The sequence below is a fragment of the Heterodontus francisci genome, chromosome 22 (genome assembly GCF_036365525.1).
Source record: "Heterodontus francisci isolate sHetFra1 chromosome 22, sHetFra1.hap1, whole genome shotgun sequence".
Lineage (NCBI taxonomy): Eukaryota > Metazoa > Chordata > Chondrichthyes > Heterodontiformes > Heterodontidae > Heterodontus > Heterodontus francisci.
The window spans coordinates 36,985,570-37,000,379 of NC_090392.1; the positions used below are offsets into that span (position 1 = coordinate 36,985,570).

At 45.1% G+C, this 14,810-nt stretch overlaps 1 protein-coding gene across 1 annotated transcript in view; it reads right to left on the minus strand.

The window, feature by feature from the left end:
* LOC137381529 (zinc finger protein 585A-like) overlaps positions 1-6,082 on the minus strand; it is a 33,003-nt gene extending 26,921 nt beyond the window's left edge. Inside the window, exons 1-3 of the mRNA XM_068054230.1 lie at positions 5,965-6,082; positions 2,114-2,228; positions 1,518-1,661 (exon numbers count right to left, since the gene is read on the minus strand). Of these exons, the coding sequence (XP_067910331.1) occupies positions 1,518-1,661; positions 2,114-2,228; positions 5,965-6,082 (377 nt within the window). The remainder of the gene's footprint in view (positions 1-1,517; positions 1,662-2,113; positions 2,229-5,964) is intronic.
* Positions 6,083-14,810: the final 8,728 nt, after the last annotated feature.

The following is a 14,810-nucleotide window of genomic DNA, read 5'->3' on the forward strand; positions in this document are numbered from 1 at the left end:
TGATTCCAATTTATCTGGGTCAAATCCATTCTTACCCCATTGAAATTAGCTTTCCCCAGGTTCATAATTATTACTCTAGATTGTTCCTTGACCTTTTCCATAGCCAACCTAAACCTTATGATACAATGATCACTGTCCCCTAATTGTTCCCCTGTTGACACTTGATCCACTTGGCCCACCTCATTCCCAAGAACCAGGTCTAGCAGTGCCTCCTTTCTCATTGGACTGGAAACATACTGCCGTTGAAAATTCTCCTGAATGCACTCTAGGAACGCTTGACCCTCTCTGCACTTTACACTATTATTATCCCAGTCTATATTTGGATAATTAAAGTCCCCATTATAACTACTCTATAATTGCTGCACCTCTCTAATTTCATTGTAAATTTGTTCCTTTGCATCTTTCCCACTAGCTGGTGGCCTATAGACAATACTGAGCAGTGTAACTGCACCTTTTTTGTTCCTTATCTCTAGCTAAATAAATTCAATCCTTCAACCCACTGGGACATCCTCTCTCTCCAGCACTGCAATGTTCTCCTTAATCAATACTGCCACCCCTCCCCATTTCCTTCCTTTCCTATCTTTCCTGAATACCATGTATCTAAAAATATTTAACACCTTGTCCTGCCCTTCTTTTAGCCAGGTCTCTGGTATAGCCACAACATATTTCCACATGGCAATCTGCACCTGTATCTCACCAATCTTATTTACTACTCTCCACATATTCACATACATGCACAATAACTCTAATTTAGACTTTATTACTTTCTCCCTTACTCTGAACCCATCTAATAACTTACTATTTACTACTCTCATGCTATCTGCCTCGCCTAATATTCTGCTCACCTTGGTATTACTCTCTGATATTACCTCCTGGTTCCCATTACCCCTGCCAAGTTAGTTTAAATTCTCCCAATAGCACTAGAAAATTTGTCCTGCGTGGAATTTGGTTCCAACTCTGTTTAAGAGCAAACCTGTTACAGGTCTCACCTCCACAAGAGTTGGTCCCAATGTCCAAGGAATCTAAAGCCCTCTCTCTGCACCATCTTTCCAGCCATTCATTTATTACTACTTTTGAGGTCCTGCTTACTAATTTCCTACCTAGCTCTCTACATTCTGACTGCAGGGCCTATGTCATTGGTACCAATATGGATCACTACTGCTGGTTTTTCACCCCACTCACGGTGCTCTGCAGCTGTTCAGTTACATCCTTGACCCTGGCACTATGGAGGCAACACACCACCCAGGATTCATGTCTGAGGCTGCAGAAACGCCTGTCTGTTCCATATGACTATTGAATCTCCTATTGCTATTGCTCTTCCAGTCTTCTTTGTGCCCCCTGTACAGCTGAGCCATCTCTGGTGGTATGGCTTTGGCTCTAGCTGCACTCCCCAGATGAACAATCACTTTCATCAGTATTCATAATACTGGTTGGAGAGTGGGATGCATTCAGAGGTCTCCTGCACTACCTGCCTGTTTCTTCTTGACTGTCTGTTGGCCACCCATTGCCTCTCTCACTGTATACTCTTAAATTGTAGGGTGACCACATCTATAAACGTGCTCTCCACAAAGCTCTCAACCTCATGTATGCACCGCAGTGATGCCAGCTGCTGCTCATGCTCCAAAAAACAGATCTCAAGCTGCTGCAACTGATGACACTTCCTGCACATATGGTTATCCAGGACACAGGAAGAGTCCTGGAGTTCCCACATAGCACAGGAGGTGTACTCTAGCGGTTAGAACAACCCTGCCATTCCTCTATCTATTAGTTAATAAACCGTGCAACTACTAATAAATCTTACAAATACTAATAAAGCTTACTACACACCAACTACTCACTTCCCTTCTGTTGGTGTCACTTACATATAGGGAAGCTAACCCTTATTGTGAAGAAAACGGGAATGCTTAATATCCAGCTTCTTGGAGTAACTTCCTAACTTTGGAAAAAAGGGAAACAAAGCTACTATACTTACCAGCCAATCAATTCACAGCTTTCTGACTCGGTGGAAACTGGAGAAGAAAGTGGGAAGCAGCGACTTGGATAGGGGAGGCGCTGTACCATCGCTTGAATGGCAACCCCCCCCCCCACCCCACCCTCTCCACGGGGCCCTCACCGCATGTCCGCCGGGCCTGGCGGCTCTGATTCAGGGTCTGAGAGCTGCTGAGACTTGGTGTTGCTGAGATTGCGCTCACCACTGCTCAGCTTCCTGGAGGGGCACTGCACATGCTCTGCACAGACAGGTGGGCTCTGGGGGTGGCGTCATCCTGCACCTACTTGTTGTCCACCCTACAGATGATGATAGGGCTGTCTTCACGTGCGCAGAGTGTGCTGAATCACAGAATCGTTACAGTGCAGAAGGAGGCCATTCGGCCTCAGCTCTCCGAAAGAGCAAATAACTCAGTTCCATCCCCCCGCCTTCTCCCCGTAATCCTGCACATTCTTCCTTTTCATATCACTATCTAATTCCCTTTTGAATGTTTTTATTGAACCTGCCTCCACCACACTCTCAGGCAGTGCATTCCAGACCTTAATCGCTCACTGCGTGAACAAGTTTTTACTCATGTCACTTTTGGTTCTCTTACCAAATACTTTAAACCTGTGCCCTCTCATTCTCGATCCTTTCACGAGTGGGAACAGTTTCTCTCTATCTACTCTGTCCAGACCCTTCATGATTTTGAATACCTCTATCAAATCACCTCTCAGCCTTCTCTTCTCCAAGGAAAACAGTCTGAACTTTTGAGTGGCACAGTGGTTAGCACCGCAGCCTCACAGCTCCAGCAACTCGGGTTCAGTCCTGGGCACTGTCTGTGCGGAGTTTGCAAGTTCTCCCTGTAACTGCGTGAGTTTCCGCCGGGTGCTCCGGTTTCCTCCCACAGCCAAAGACTTGCAGGTTGATAGGTAAATTGGCTGTTGTAAATTGCCCCTAGTGTCAGTAGGTGGTAGAGAATTGTGGGGATGTGGTAAGAATATGGGGTTAATGTAGGATTAGTATAAATGGGTGGTTGTTGGTCGGCACAGACTCGGTGGGCCAAAGGGCCTATTTCAGTGCTGTATCTCTAAATAAACTTCTCCAATCTACCTTCATAATTGAAATTCCTCATTCCTGGAACCATTCTCGTGAATCTTTTCTGTACTCTCTCCAATGCCCTTACGTCTTTCCTAAAGTGCGGTGCCCAAAACTGGACGCAATACTCCAGCTGAGGCCGAACTAGTGTCTTATACAAGTTCAACATAACTTCATTGCTCTTGTATTCTATACCCCTTTTAATAAAGCCCAGGATACTGTATGCTTTATTAATCGTTCTTGCAAGCTGTCCTGCCACCTTCAATGATTTATGCACAGATATACCCAGGTCCCTCTGCTCCTGCAACCCCTTTAGAATTGTACCTTTTATTCTATATTGTTTCTCCATGTTCTTCCTACCAAAATGAATCACTTCACATTTCTCTACATTGAACATCATCTGCCACCTGTCTGCCCATTCCACCAACTTGTCTATGTCCTTTTGAAGTTCTACACTATCCTCCCCACAGCTCACAATGCTTCCAAGTTTCGTATCACCTGCAGATTTTGAAATTGTGCTCTTTACACCAAGGCCTAAGTCATTAATATATATCAGGAAAAGCAAGAGTCCCAACACTGACCCCGAGCGAGCTCCACTGCAAACATTCCTCCAGCCTGAAAAAACATCCGTTCTCTTTGTTTCCTGTAACTCAGCCATTTCCGTATCCATGTTGCTACTGTCCCTTTTATTCCATGAGCTACAGGTTTGCTCACAAGTCTGTTGTGTGGCACTGTATCAAATGTCTTTTGAAAGTCCATGTACACAACATCAACAGCATTGTCCTCATCAACCCTCTCTGTTAACTCCTCACAAAACTCCAGCAAGTTAGTTAAACTTGATTTTCCCTTAAGAAATCCGTGCTGGCTTTCTTTAATTAACTCGCCTATGTCCATGTGACCATTAATTTTGACAGGAATTCTTCTTTCTAGAGGTTTCCCCACCACTGAAGTTAAACTGATTGGCCTGTAGTTGCTCGGTTTATCTTTACACCTTTTTTTTTAACAAGGGTGTAACGTTTGCAATTCTCCAGTCCTCTGGCACCACCCCAAAGTCTAAGGAAGACTGAAAAACTATGGCCAGTGCCTCAGTGATTTCCACCCTCACTTCCCTCAGTATCCTTGGATGCATCTCATCCGGTCCTGGTGCTTTATCCACTTTAAGTACAGATAGCCCATCTAATACATCCTCTTTATCAATTTTAAACCCTTCTAGTGCCTGAATTACTGCCTCTTTCACAATTGCCTGGGTTACATCTTCTTCCTTGGTAAAGACAGATGCAAAGTATTCATTTAATACCTCAGCTATGCCCTCTGCCTCCATGTGTAAATCCACCTTTCGGTCCCTAATCGGCCCCACTCCTCCTTTTACCACCCTTTCACTATCTATATGTCTATAGAAAACTTTGGGATTCCCTTTAATGCTAGCTGCCAGTCTTTTTTCATGCTCTCTCTTTGCTTCTCTTATTTGCTTTTTGGCTTCCCCTCTGAACCTTCTGTATTCAGCCTGGTTCTCAATAGTATTTTCTACCTGACATTTGTCATAAGCACACCTTTTGTTTTTTTATCTTAATCTCTGTCTCTTTTGTCATCCAGGGAGCTCTGGATTTGTTTGCCCTTCCTTTCCCCTTTGAGGGAACATACCTTAACTGTGCCCAAACTATCTCTTCTTTGAAGGTAGCCCATTGTTCAACTACTGTTTTTCCTGCCAACCTTTGACTCTGTATTATTTACCCCAGCTCCATTCTTACCCCATTGAAGTTGGCTTTCCCCCAGTTAATTATTCTTACTCTGGATTGTTCTTTGTCCTTTTCCATAATCAGCCTAAACCATATGATACAATGATCACTGTCCCCTAAATGATCTCCACTTGATCCACTTGGCCCACCTCATTCCTAAGATCCAGGTCTAGCAGTGCCTCCTTTCTCATTGGACTAAAAACATACTGCTGCAGAAAATGTTCCTGAACACACTTTATGAAGTCTTGTCCTTCACTGCCCTTTACACTACTGTTATCCCAGTCTATGTTTGGATAATTAAAAGTCCCCATTATAACTACCCTATAATTTTTTCACCTCTCTGCTAATTTTCATGCAAATTTGTTCCTCCACATCCTTCCCACTAGTTGGTGGCCTATAGACAACACCGAGCAATGTAACTGCACCATTTTTGTTCCTTAGCTCCAGCCAAATTGATTCTGTTCTTGACCCCTCTGGGACATCCTTTTTCTCCAGCACTGAAATGCTCACCTTAATCAATACTGCCACCCCTCCCCCTTTTTCCCTTTCCTATCTTGCCTGAAAGCCTTGTATCCAGGAATATTTAACATCCAGTCCTGCCTTCTTTAACCCAGGTCTCTGGAATAGTCACAACATCATATTTCCACATGGCAACTTGCGACCGTACCTCAACAATTAACCACACTCCGTGCATTCACATACATGCATATTAACCCTGATTTAGACTTTATTACTTTGTCCATTACTCTGGCCCCACCTAATAACTTACTATTCTCTACTCTTGTGCTATCTATCTCTCTCAGTATTCTGTGTACCTTGCTATTCCTCTCAGACATTTCCTCCTGGTTCCCACACCCCTGACAAGTTACCAGTTTTACCTCCCTCCAACCTGAGTTCCCTCTCAGTTTCCCATCTCCCTGACAATTTAGCGTAAACCCTCCCCAACAGCACTAGCATATCTTCCTGCGACGATATTAGTCCCAGTCCTGCTAAGATGCAACTGCCCATCTTGTACAGGTCCCACTACCCCTGGGCCTGTAGGCTGAAACTTTAATCCACCCCTGCTGTACATACACAGAATTACAGCCCAAAAACAGGCCATTTGGCCCCACTAGTCTGTGCTGGTATTTATAATCCACATGAGCCTCTTCCCAATCTAATTACCTTGTCCCACCCTGCCTCCATATCCATCTATTCCCTTCTCCCTCATAAATATATTGAGCCTCCCCTTAAACACATCATTGCTCTCTGCTTCAACCACTCCACGCGGCAAGTTCCACATTCTCACCACTCTGAGTAGAGGAATTCCTCCTTCGTTCTCTATTTGACCTGTTCATGTCTATCTTATATTACTGCCCCCTTGTTCTGATAATTTTAAAGCCCTCTATCAGATCTCCTCCTAGTCTTCTCTTTTCCAGAGAAAGGAGCCCCAGCCTGCTCAATCTTGCTGGATAGTAGCATCCTCTCTGGTGACATCTTTGTAAATCTATTCTGCACTTTCTTCAGTGCTTCAATATCCTTTTTTAATATGGAGACCAGAACTGCTCACAGTCCTTCTAAGTGAGGTTCTCTATAAATTTATTCCCTCCCTGCTGTTGCATTGTATTCCTCTAGAAAAGAACATCAGCTCTTTCTCTGCTCTCTTATCGACTTGTGTTGCTCCTTTTAGTGATTTATGTGACTCTGTTCCCAGATCTCTTTGCTCCTCTGCTCCTTTTAATTTCTTACATTCTAACCAATAACTGGCCTCCTTATTCCTCCTCCCAGAATGAACCAGCTCACATTTCACTATGTTGCATTTCATTTCCCATTTATCTGTCCAGTTTGCCAGCATATTTATGTATTCCTGAGTCCAAATGTGTGTAAAGAACACTAGCCCCATTGTACTTCGCACCATAGATGATGGCCCAGGCACTTGGGTTTCTGTATAGTTTTATAATTATGTTCATTGCCTCTCCAGCTCCAATCTCCATGGGATGACACAAAAATAGTCATCCATTCAATAACTGGAGTTTTCAATGGCAAATTAATTATCCAGGACTCTCTGCGGGTCAGAAAGCCCCCTATCAATGACTCCTCTGCCCTTTACTCTCTTGTCCTTGCTACACCTGTAATACATGGCCGTACACAATCTTCTCCCCCTACATCCTCACTGTACTAGAATCCACAACAGTCTCCCTATCTGTTCCTTGTTCTCTCCCTGGATCTGAAAACTACTGAACTCAGCCTTCCCCTCCTGAAGTCTACAGGCTCTCAAACTGAAGCCTGGTGACCCTCAGTCCCTATTCCTTGATTTACCTCCTGTTCTCCCCTCCTCCTTAACACCTTAGTTGTGTTCCACACTCTGGACCTTGGCCATTCCCCTCGGATTCTCAGTATGGACAGGGTGGGATGTGTTTTGAGACAGGATGTCCCGGCTCTCCACCCTGGAATTCTCAGTATGGACAGGGTGGGATGTGTTTTGAGACAGAACCTTTTTAAGGGACAAGGAGGGGACCTGCTGGGCTGAATGTTGCTGCTTTATGACATCACTGCATTGCCCAGTAACCGACCTCCCGGAGCCCTGCTCATTATGGGCTGTGTTTATCTCAGTGCTGTTACAGGAAGGGAAACAGGAGCAAGATTCGAGCCTTGTGGAGTCCAGGATTAATGAGTGAAACAGGATTAATTTCTACCATTTTGAGTGAGCGATGTCATTGTCCCAGACACGCCCTGTCTCTCAGTATCTTTTATCCCGGAGAGGGGCCGATGGATTTGTGTTCCCTGTTGCAGGTGAAGCTTTGGGGGAGCAGAGAGAGGGGAACTAGTGAGTGCTAAACTGAACCTAGCCAGAATCAGCACCTTGAGGGGAGGGAGAAAAGTGGACCGAAAGGAAAAATATTGGAAACATGCATTGTGCTTAATTTCAGCACAGAGAGGAGGGAGAGCATGTGAGAAAGGAATTTACAGATTGGGGGAACAAGAGAAAAAATATGTTCCATAGAAACTAGAATTGTCAGTTCTGAATTTCTATCCAGTACTTACAATGATGACTTCTGTAAACTCCTTTTACAGGGGGTTAGAAGGGGGTGTTTTGCAGATAGGAAACTCAAACCAAAAATCTCATCAAGATCTGACCAGAGTCACTCAATTCATCCAGACCTGACTATCACCAGGCTTTGAATGTGGAAGGAAAAATGTTTGTCAGTTCTGTCTGTGGGAAAAGATTTCAAACATCAGTGTCACTGGAAAAGCACCGAGACACACACACACACCTGAGTGAGAGTGTTCCAGTGACACTGACTGTGGGAATAGCTTTACCAGTTACACAGCCTGAGAAAAGTGACCCCATTCACAGCAAGGAGAAACTGTCCATGTGTTCTCTGTGTGGACAAGACTTCAACTGATCGTCCAAGCTGGAGAATCATAAGGACACCCACACCGCAGAGAAACCATGGAAATGTGAGGACTGTAGAAAGAGGATTCCCCATCAGGACTGGAATCTCAGTCACACTCGGGAGAGGGCGTTCACCTGCTCCGTGTGTGGGAAGGGATTCACTCACTCATCCATCTTGTTAAAAACACCAGCGAGCTCACACATCACTGCAGGGATTGGATTCTGCTGTTATTGCTGTTGTTAATCACATCCAACAACAACTTGCCTTCATGTAGCGTTTTTAATGTAAAACATTCCAAGAAGAGTTGTCAAACAAAATTTGACACTGAGCCACACAGGGAGAAATTAGGGCAAATGACCAACAGCTTGGTCAAAGAGGCAAATTTGAAGGAGAGGGAGGAAGAGAGGCGGAGAGTTTTAGGAAAGGAATTCCAGACTTAGGGACCAGACAGCTGAAAGCACAGCCACCACTGGTGGAGCAAACAAAATATGGGATGTGCAAGAGGCCATAATTGGAAGAGGGCAGATATCTCGGAGGGCTGTAGGGCTGGAGGAGATTACAGAGATCGGGAGGGGTGAGGCCAGGCTGCAAATGTAAACAAAGATAATAATTTTAAAATTGTGGCATTACTCAACCAGAAGCCAGCACAGTGAGCACAAGGGTGATGAGTGAACAGGATTTGATGTGTGTTAGGACATGGGTAGCAGAGTTTTGGATGACCTCAGATTTACAGAGGGTAGAATGTGGGAGGTAACAAAGGCATGGATGAGGGTTTCAGCAGCAGATGAGCAGAGACAGAGGCAGAGTCGGTCAATGTTACAGAGGTGAAAATAGGCGGTCTTGGTGGATTTGAGGGCAGAATCTCATCTTGGGGTCAAATCGTGCACCAAAGTTGCAAAACTTCTGGTTTAGTGTCAGACAGTTGCCAGGGAGAGGGATGGAATCGGAGGCTAGGGAATTGATTGTGGAGTGGGAAACCGAAGACAATGGCTCAGTCTTCTCAACATTTAATTGGAGGAACTTTTTTCTCATCCACCACTGGATATTGGACAAGCAGTGTGATAATTTAGTCAAGAGAGATGGTGGCGAGGTAGAGTGGGGTGTAATCAATGTACATGTGAAAACTAACGCTGTGTTTTCAGATGGTGCTGTTGAGGGACAGCATGTTGATGAGAAATAGGAAGGGGACAAGGAGAGATCCCTGGACGACACCAGAGGTAATGGTGGTGAGCTGGAAGAGAAGCCATTGCAGGTGATATTCTGGCCATGATTAGATGGATAATGATGGAACCAGGAGGGTGCAGTCCACCCAGCTGAGCAATAGTGGCTAGGTGTTGGAGGAGGATGGTGTGGTCAACGGTGTCTGAGCCAGCAGACAGGTCGAGAAGGATGAGGATTATTAGAGGCGATAGTATTAGTGCAAATGGCTTAAAGGGGGCGGAATTCTTAAAGTACATTCAGGGGAGCTTTTTGAGCCAGCATGTAGAGAGTCCTACAAGAGCAGGGGCAGTACTGGACCTAATCCTAGGGAATGAAGCCGGACAAGTGGGAGAAGTGTCAGTGGGGGAGCATTTCGGGGATAGTGACCATAACCCTGTAAGATTTAAGGTAGTTATGGAAAAGGACAAAGATGATCGGAAATAAAGGTACTGAATTGGGGGAAGGACGATTTCAATATGATAAAACAGAATCTGGCCAAATTGGACTGGGAGCAGCTACTTGTAGGAAAGTCTACGTCAGACCAGGAGTCATTCAGAAAGGAAATAGTGAGGGTTCCGAGCCAACATGTTCCCGTAAAGGTGAACAGTAGGACCAACAAGTCCAGGAAACCCAGGATGTCAAGGGATATGGAGGATTGGATAAGAAAAAAAAGGAGGCTCCTGGCAGATTCGGAGCACTAAAAACAGTGGAGGCACTAGAGGAGTATAGAAAGTGTAGTGGGGTACTTAAAAAAGTAATTAGGAGAGCGAAGAGGTGTATGAAAAAACACTGGCTGACAAGATAAAAGAAAATCCCAAGGTGTTTTATAAGTATATTAAGGGCAAGAGGATAACTAGGGAAAGAGTAGGGCCCATTAAGGACCAAAGTGGCAATCTGTGTGTGGAGCCGAAGGACTTATGTGAGGTTTTAAATGATTGCTTTTCATCTGTGTTCACTATGGAGATGGACAATGTAGGTGTAGAGATCAGGGAGGGGGATTGTAATATACTTGAACAAATTAGCATTGAAAGGGAGGAAGTATTTAGCTTTTGCAGCCTTGAAGGAGGATAAATCCCCAGGCCCAGATGAAATATATCTCAGGCTGTTATGTGAGGCAAGGGAGGAGATAGCAGGGGCTCTGACACAAATTTTCAAATCCTCTCTGGCCACAGGCGAGGTACCAGAGGACAGGAGGACAGCAAATGTGGTACTATTATTCAAGAAGGGGAGCAGGGATAAACCAGTAATTATAAGCCAGTGAGTCTAACATCAGTGGTTGGGAAAACACTGGAAAAAATTCTGAGAGACAGGATTAATCTCCACTTGGCGAGGCAGGAATTAATCAGGGATAGTCAGTATGGCTTTGTCAGGGGGAGATCGTGGCTAACAAACTTGATTGAATTTTTCGAGGAGGTGACTAGATGTGTAGATGAGGGTAAAGCAGTTGATGTCGTCTACATGGACTTCAGTAAGGCTTTTGATAAGATCCCGCATGGGGGATTGATTAAGAAGGTAAGAGCCCGTGGGATCCAGGGCAATTTCGCAAATTGGATCCAAAATTGGCTTAGTGGCAAGAGGCAGAGGGTGATGGTCGAGGGTTATTTTTGTGAATGGAAGCCTGTGACCAGTGGTGTACCACAGGGATCAGCGCTGGGACCCTTGCTGTTTGTAGTGTACATTAATGATTTAGATGTGAATATAGGAGGTATGATCAGTAAGTTCACAGGTGACACAAAAATTGGTGGTGTTGTAAATAGTGAGGAGGAAAGCCTTAGATTACAGGACGATATAGTTGGGCTGGTAAGATGGGCGGAGCAGTGGCAAATGGAATTTAATCCTGAGAAGTGTGAGGTGATGCATTTTGGGAGGACTAACAAGGCAAGGGAATAGACAATGGATGGTCGGACCTTTGGAAGTACAGAGGGACCTTGGTGTACTTGTCCATAGATCACTGAAGGCAGCAGCACAGTGGATAAGGTGGTTAGGAAGGCATACGGGATACTTGCCTTTATTAGCCAAGGCATAGAATATAAGAGCAGGGAGGTTGTGATGGAGCTGTATAAAATGCGAGTTAGGCCATCACTGGAGTACTGTGTGCAGTTCTGGGCACCACACTGTAGGAAGGATGTGATTGCACTGGAGAGGGTGCAGAGAAGATTCACCAGGACGTTGCCTGGGCTGGAGCCTTTCAGCTATGAAGAGAGACTGGATAGGCTGGGGTTGTTTTCCTTGGAGCAGAGAAGGCCAAGGGGGGACCTGATTGAGGTATACAAAATTATGAGGGGCATTAATAGGATAGATAGGAAGAAACTTTTTCCCTTAGTGGAGGTGTTAATAACCAGGGGCATGGATTTAAGGTAAGGAGCAGGAAGTTTAGAGTGGATTTGAGGAAAATTCCTTTCACCTAGAGGGTAGTTGGAATCTGGAACACACTGCCTGAAGGGGTGGTAGAGGCAGGAACCCTCACAACATTTAAGAATTATTTAGATGAGCACTTGAAACGCCATAGCATACAAGGCTACGGGCCAAGTGCGGGGAAATGGGATTGGATTGGATGGGTTCTTGATGACCGGCGCAGACGCATTGGGCCAAAGGGCCTGTTTCTGTGCTGTATAACTCTATGACTCTATGAGGGAAAATCTACTTTTGCCACTGTTACATAGGATGTCATTTGTGACTTTGATAACAGCCATTTTGGTACTGTGGCAGGAGGGATTCAAACATCGAGTTCCGGAGACGATGGACACAGATTTGCGAGTGACAACACGCTGAAGGATTTTTCAGAGGAATGAGAGGTTGGAGATTGGGCTTTAGTTTACAAGAACGGAGTGGTCAAGTATTGTTTTTTTTAATGAGAATTAGAATTAGAATTAGAACATTACAGCGCAGTGCAGGCCCTTCGGCCCTCGATGTTGCGCCGACCTGTGAAACCATCTGACCTACACTATTCCATTTTCATCCATATGTCTATCCAATGACCACTTAAATGCCCTTAAAGTTGGCGAGTCTACTACTGTTGCAGGCAGGGCGTTCCACGCCCCTACTACTGTCTGAATAAAGAAACTACCTCTGACATCTGTCCTATATCTATCACCCCTCAACTTAAAGCTATGTCCCCTCGTGTTTGCCATCACCATCCGAGGAAAAAGACTCTCACTATCCACCCTATCTAACCCTCTGATTATCTTATATGTCTCTATTAAGTCACCTCTCCTCCTCCTTCTCTCCAATGAAAACAACCTCAAGTCCCTCAGCCTTTCCTCGTAAGACCTTCCCTCCATACCAGGCAATATCCAGGTTGCAAATCTCCTCTGCACCCTTTCCATAGCTTCCACATCCTTCCTATAATGCGGTGACCAGAACTGCACGCAATACTCCAGGTGCGGTCTCACCAGAGTTTTGTACAGCTGCAGCATGACCTCGTGGCTCCGAAACTCGATCCCCCTACTAATAAAAGCTAACACACCATATGCCTTCTTAACAGCCCTATTAACCTGGGTAGCAACTTTCAGGGATTTATGCACCTGGACACCAAGATCTCTCTGTTCATCTACACTACCAAGAATCTTCCCATTAGCCCAGTACTCTGCATTCCTGTTACTCCTTCCAAAGTGAATCACCTCGCACTTTTCCGCATTAAACTCCATTTGCCATCTCTCAGCCCAGCTCTGCAGCCTATCTATGTCCCTCTGGACCCAACAACATCCTTCGGCACTATCCACAACTCCACCGACCTTAGTGTCATCCGCAAATTTACTAACCCACCCTTCTACACCCTCTTCCAGGTCATTTATAAAAATGACAAACAGCAGTGGCCCCAAAACAGATCCTTGCGGTACACCACTAGTAACTAAACTCCAGGATGAACATTTGCCATCAACCACCACCCTCTGTCTTCTTTCAGCTAGCCAATTTCTGATCCAAAGCTCTAAATCACCTTCAACCCCATACTTCCGTATTTTCTGCAATAGCCTACCATGGGGAACCTTATCAAACGCCTTACTGAAATCCATGTACACCACATCCACTGCTTTACCCTCATCCACCTGTTTGGTCACCCTCTCGAAAAACTCAATAAGGTTTGTGAGGCACGACCTACCCTTCACAAAACCGTGCTGACTATCGCTAATGAACTTATTCTTTTCAAGATGATTATACATCCTGTCTCTTATAACCTTTTCCAACATTTTACCCACAACTGAAGTAAGGCTCACAGGTCTATAATTACCAGGGCTGTCTCTACTCCCCTTCTTGAACAAGGGGACAACATTTGCTATCCTCCAGTCTTCCGGCACTATTCCTGTCGACAATGACGACATAAAGATCAAGGACAAAGGCTCTGCAATCTCCTCCCTAGCTTCCCAGAGAATCCTAGGATAAATCCCATCTGGCCCAGGGGACTTATCTATTTTCACACTTTCCAAAATTGCTAACACCTCCTCCTTGTGAACCTCAATCCCATCTAGCCTCGTAGCCTGAATCTCAGTCTTCTCCTCGACAACATTTTCTTTCTCTACTGTAAATACTGACGCAAAATATTCATTTAACACTTCCCCTATCTCCTCTGATTCCACACACAACTTCCCACTACTATCCTTGATTGGCCCTAATCTAACTCTAGTCATTCTTTGATTCCTGATATACCTATAGAAAGCCTTAGGGTTTTCCCTGATCCTATCCGCCAATGACTTCTCGTGTCCTCTCCTTGCTCTTCTTAGCTCTCCCTTTAGATCCTTCCTGGCTAGCTTGTAACTCTCAAGCACCCTAACTGAGCCTTCACGTCTCATCCTAACATAAGCCTTCTTCTTCCTCTTGACAAGCGCTTCAACTTCTTTAGTAAACCACGGCTCCCTCGCTCGACAACTTCCTCCCTGCCTCACAGGTACATACTTATCAAGGACACGCAGTAGCTGCTCTTTGAATAAGCTCCACATTTCGATTGTTCCCATCCCCTGCAGTTTCCTTCCCCATCCTACGCATCCTAAATCTTGCCTAATCGCATCATAATTTCCTTTCCCCCAGCTATAATTCTTGCCCTGCGGAATATACCTGTCCCTGCCCATCGCGAAGGTAAACCTAACCGAATTGTGATCACTATCACCAAAGTGCTCACCTACATCTAAATCTAACACCTGGCCGGGTTCATGACCCAGTACCAAATCCAATGTGGCATCGCCCCTGGTTGGCCTGTCTACATACTGTGTCAGAAAACCCTCCTGCACACACTGGACAAAAACTGACCCATCTAAAGTACTCGAACTATAGTATTTTCAGTCGATATTTGGAAAGTTAAAGTCCCCCATAACAACTACCCTGTTACTCTCGCCCCTGTCGAGAATCATCTTCGCTATCCTTTCCTCTACATCTCTGGAACTATTTGGAGGTCTATAAAAGACTCCCAACAGGGTGACCTCACCTCTCCTGTTTCTAACC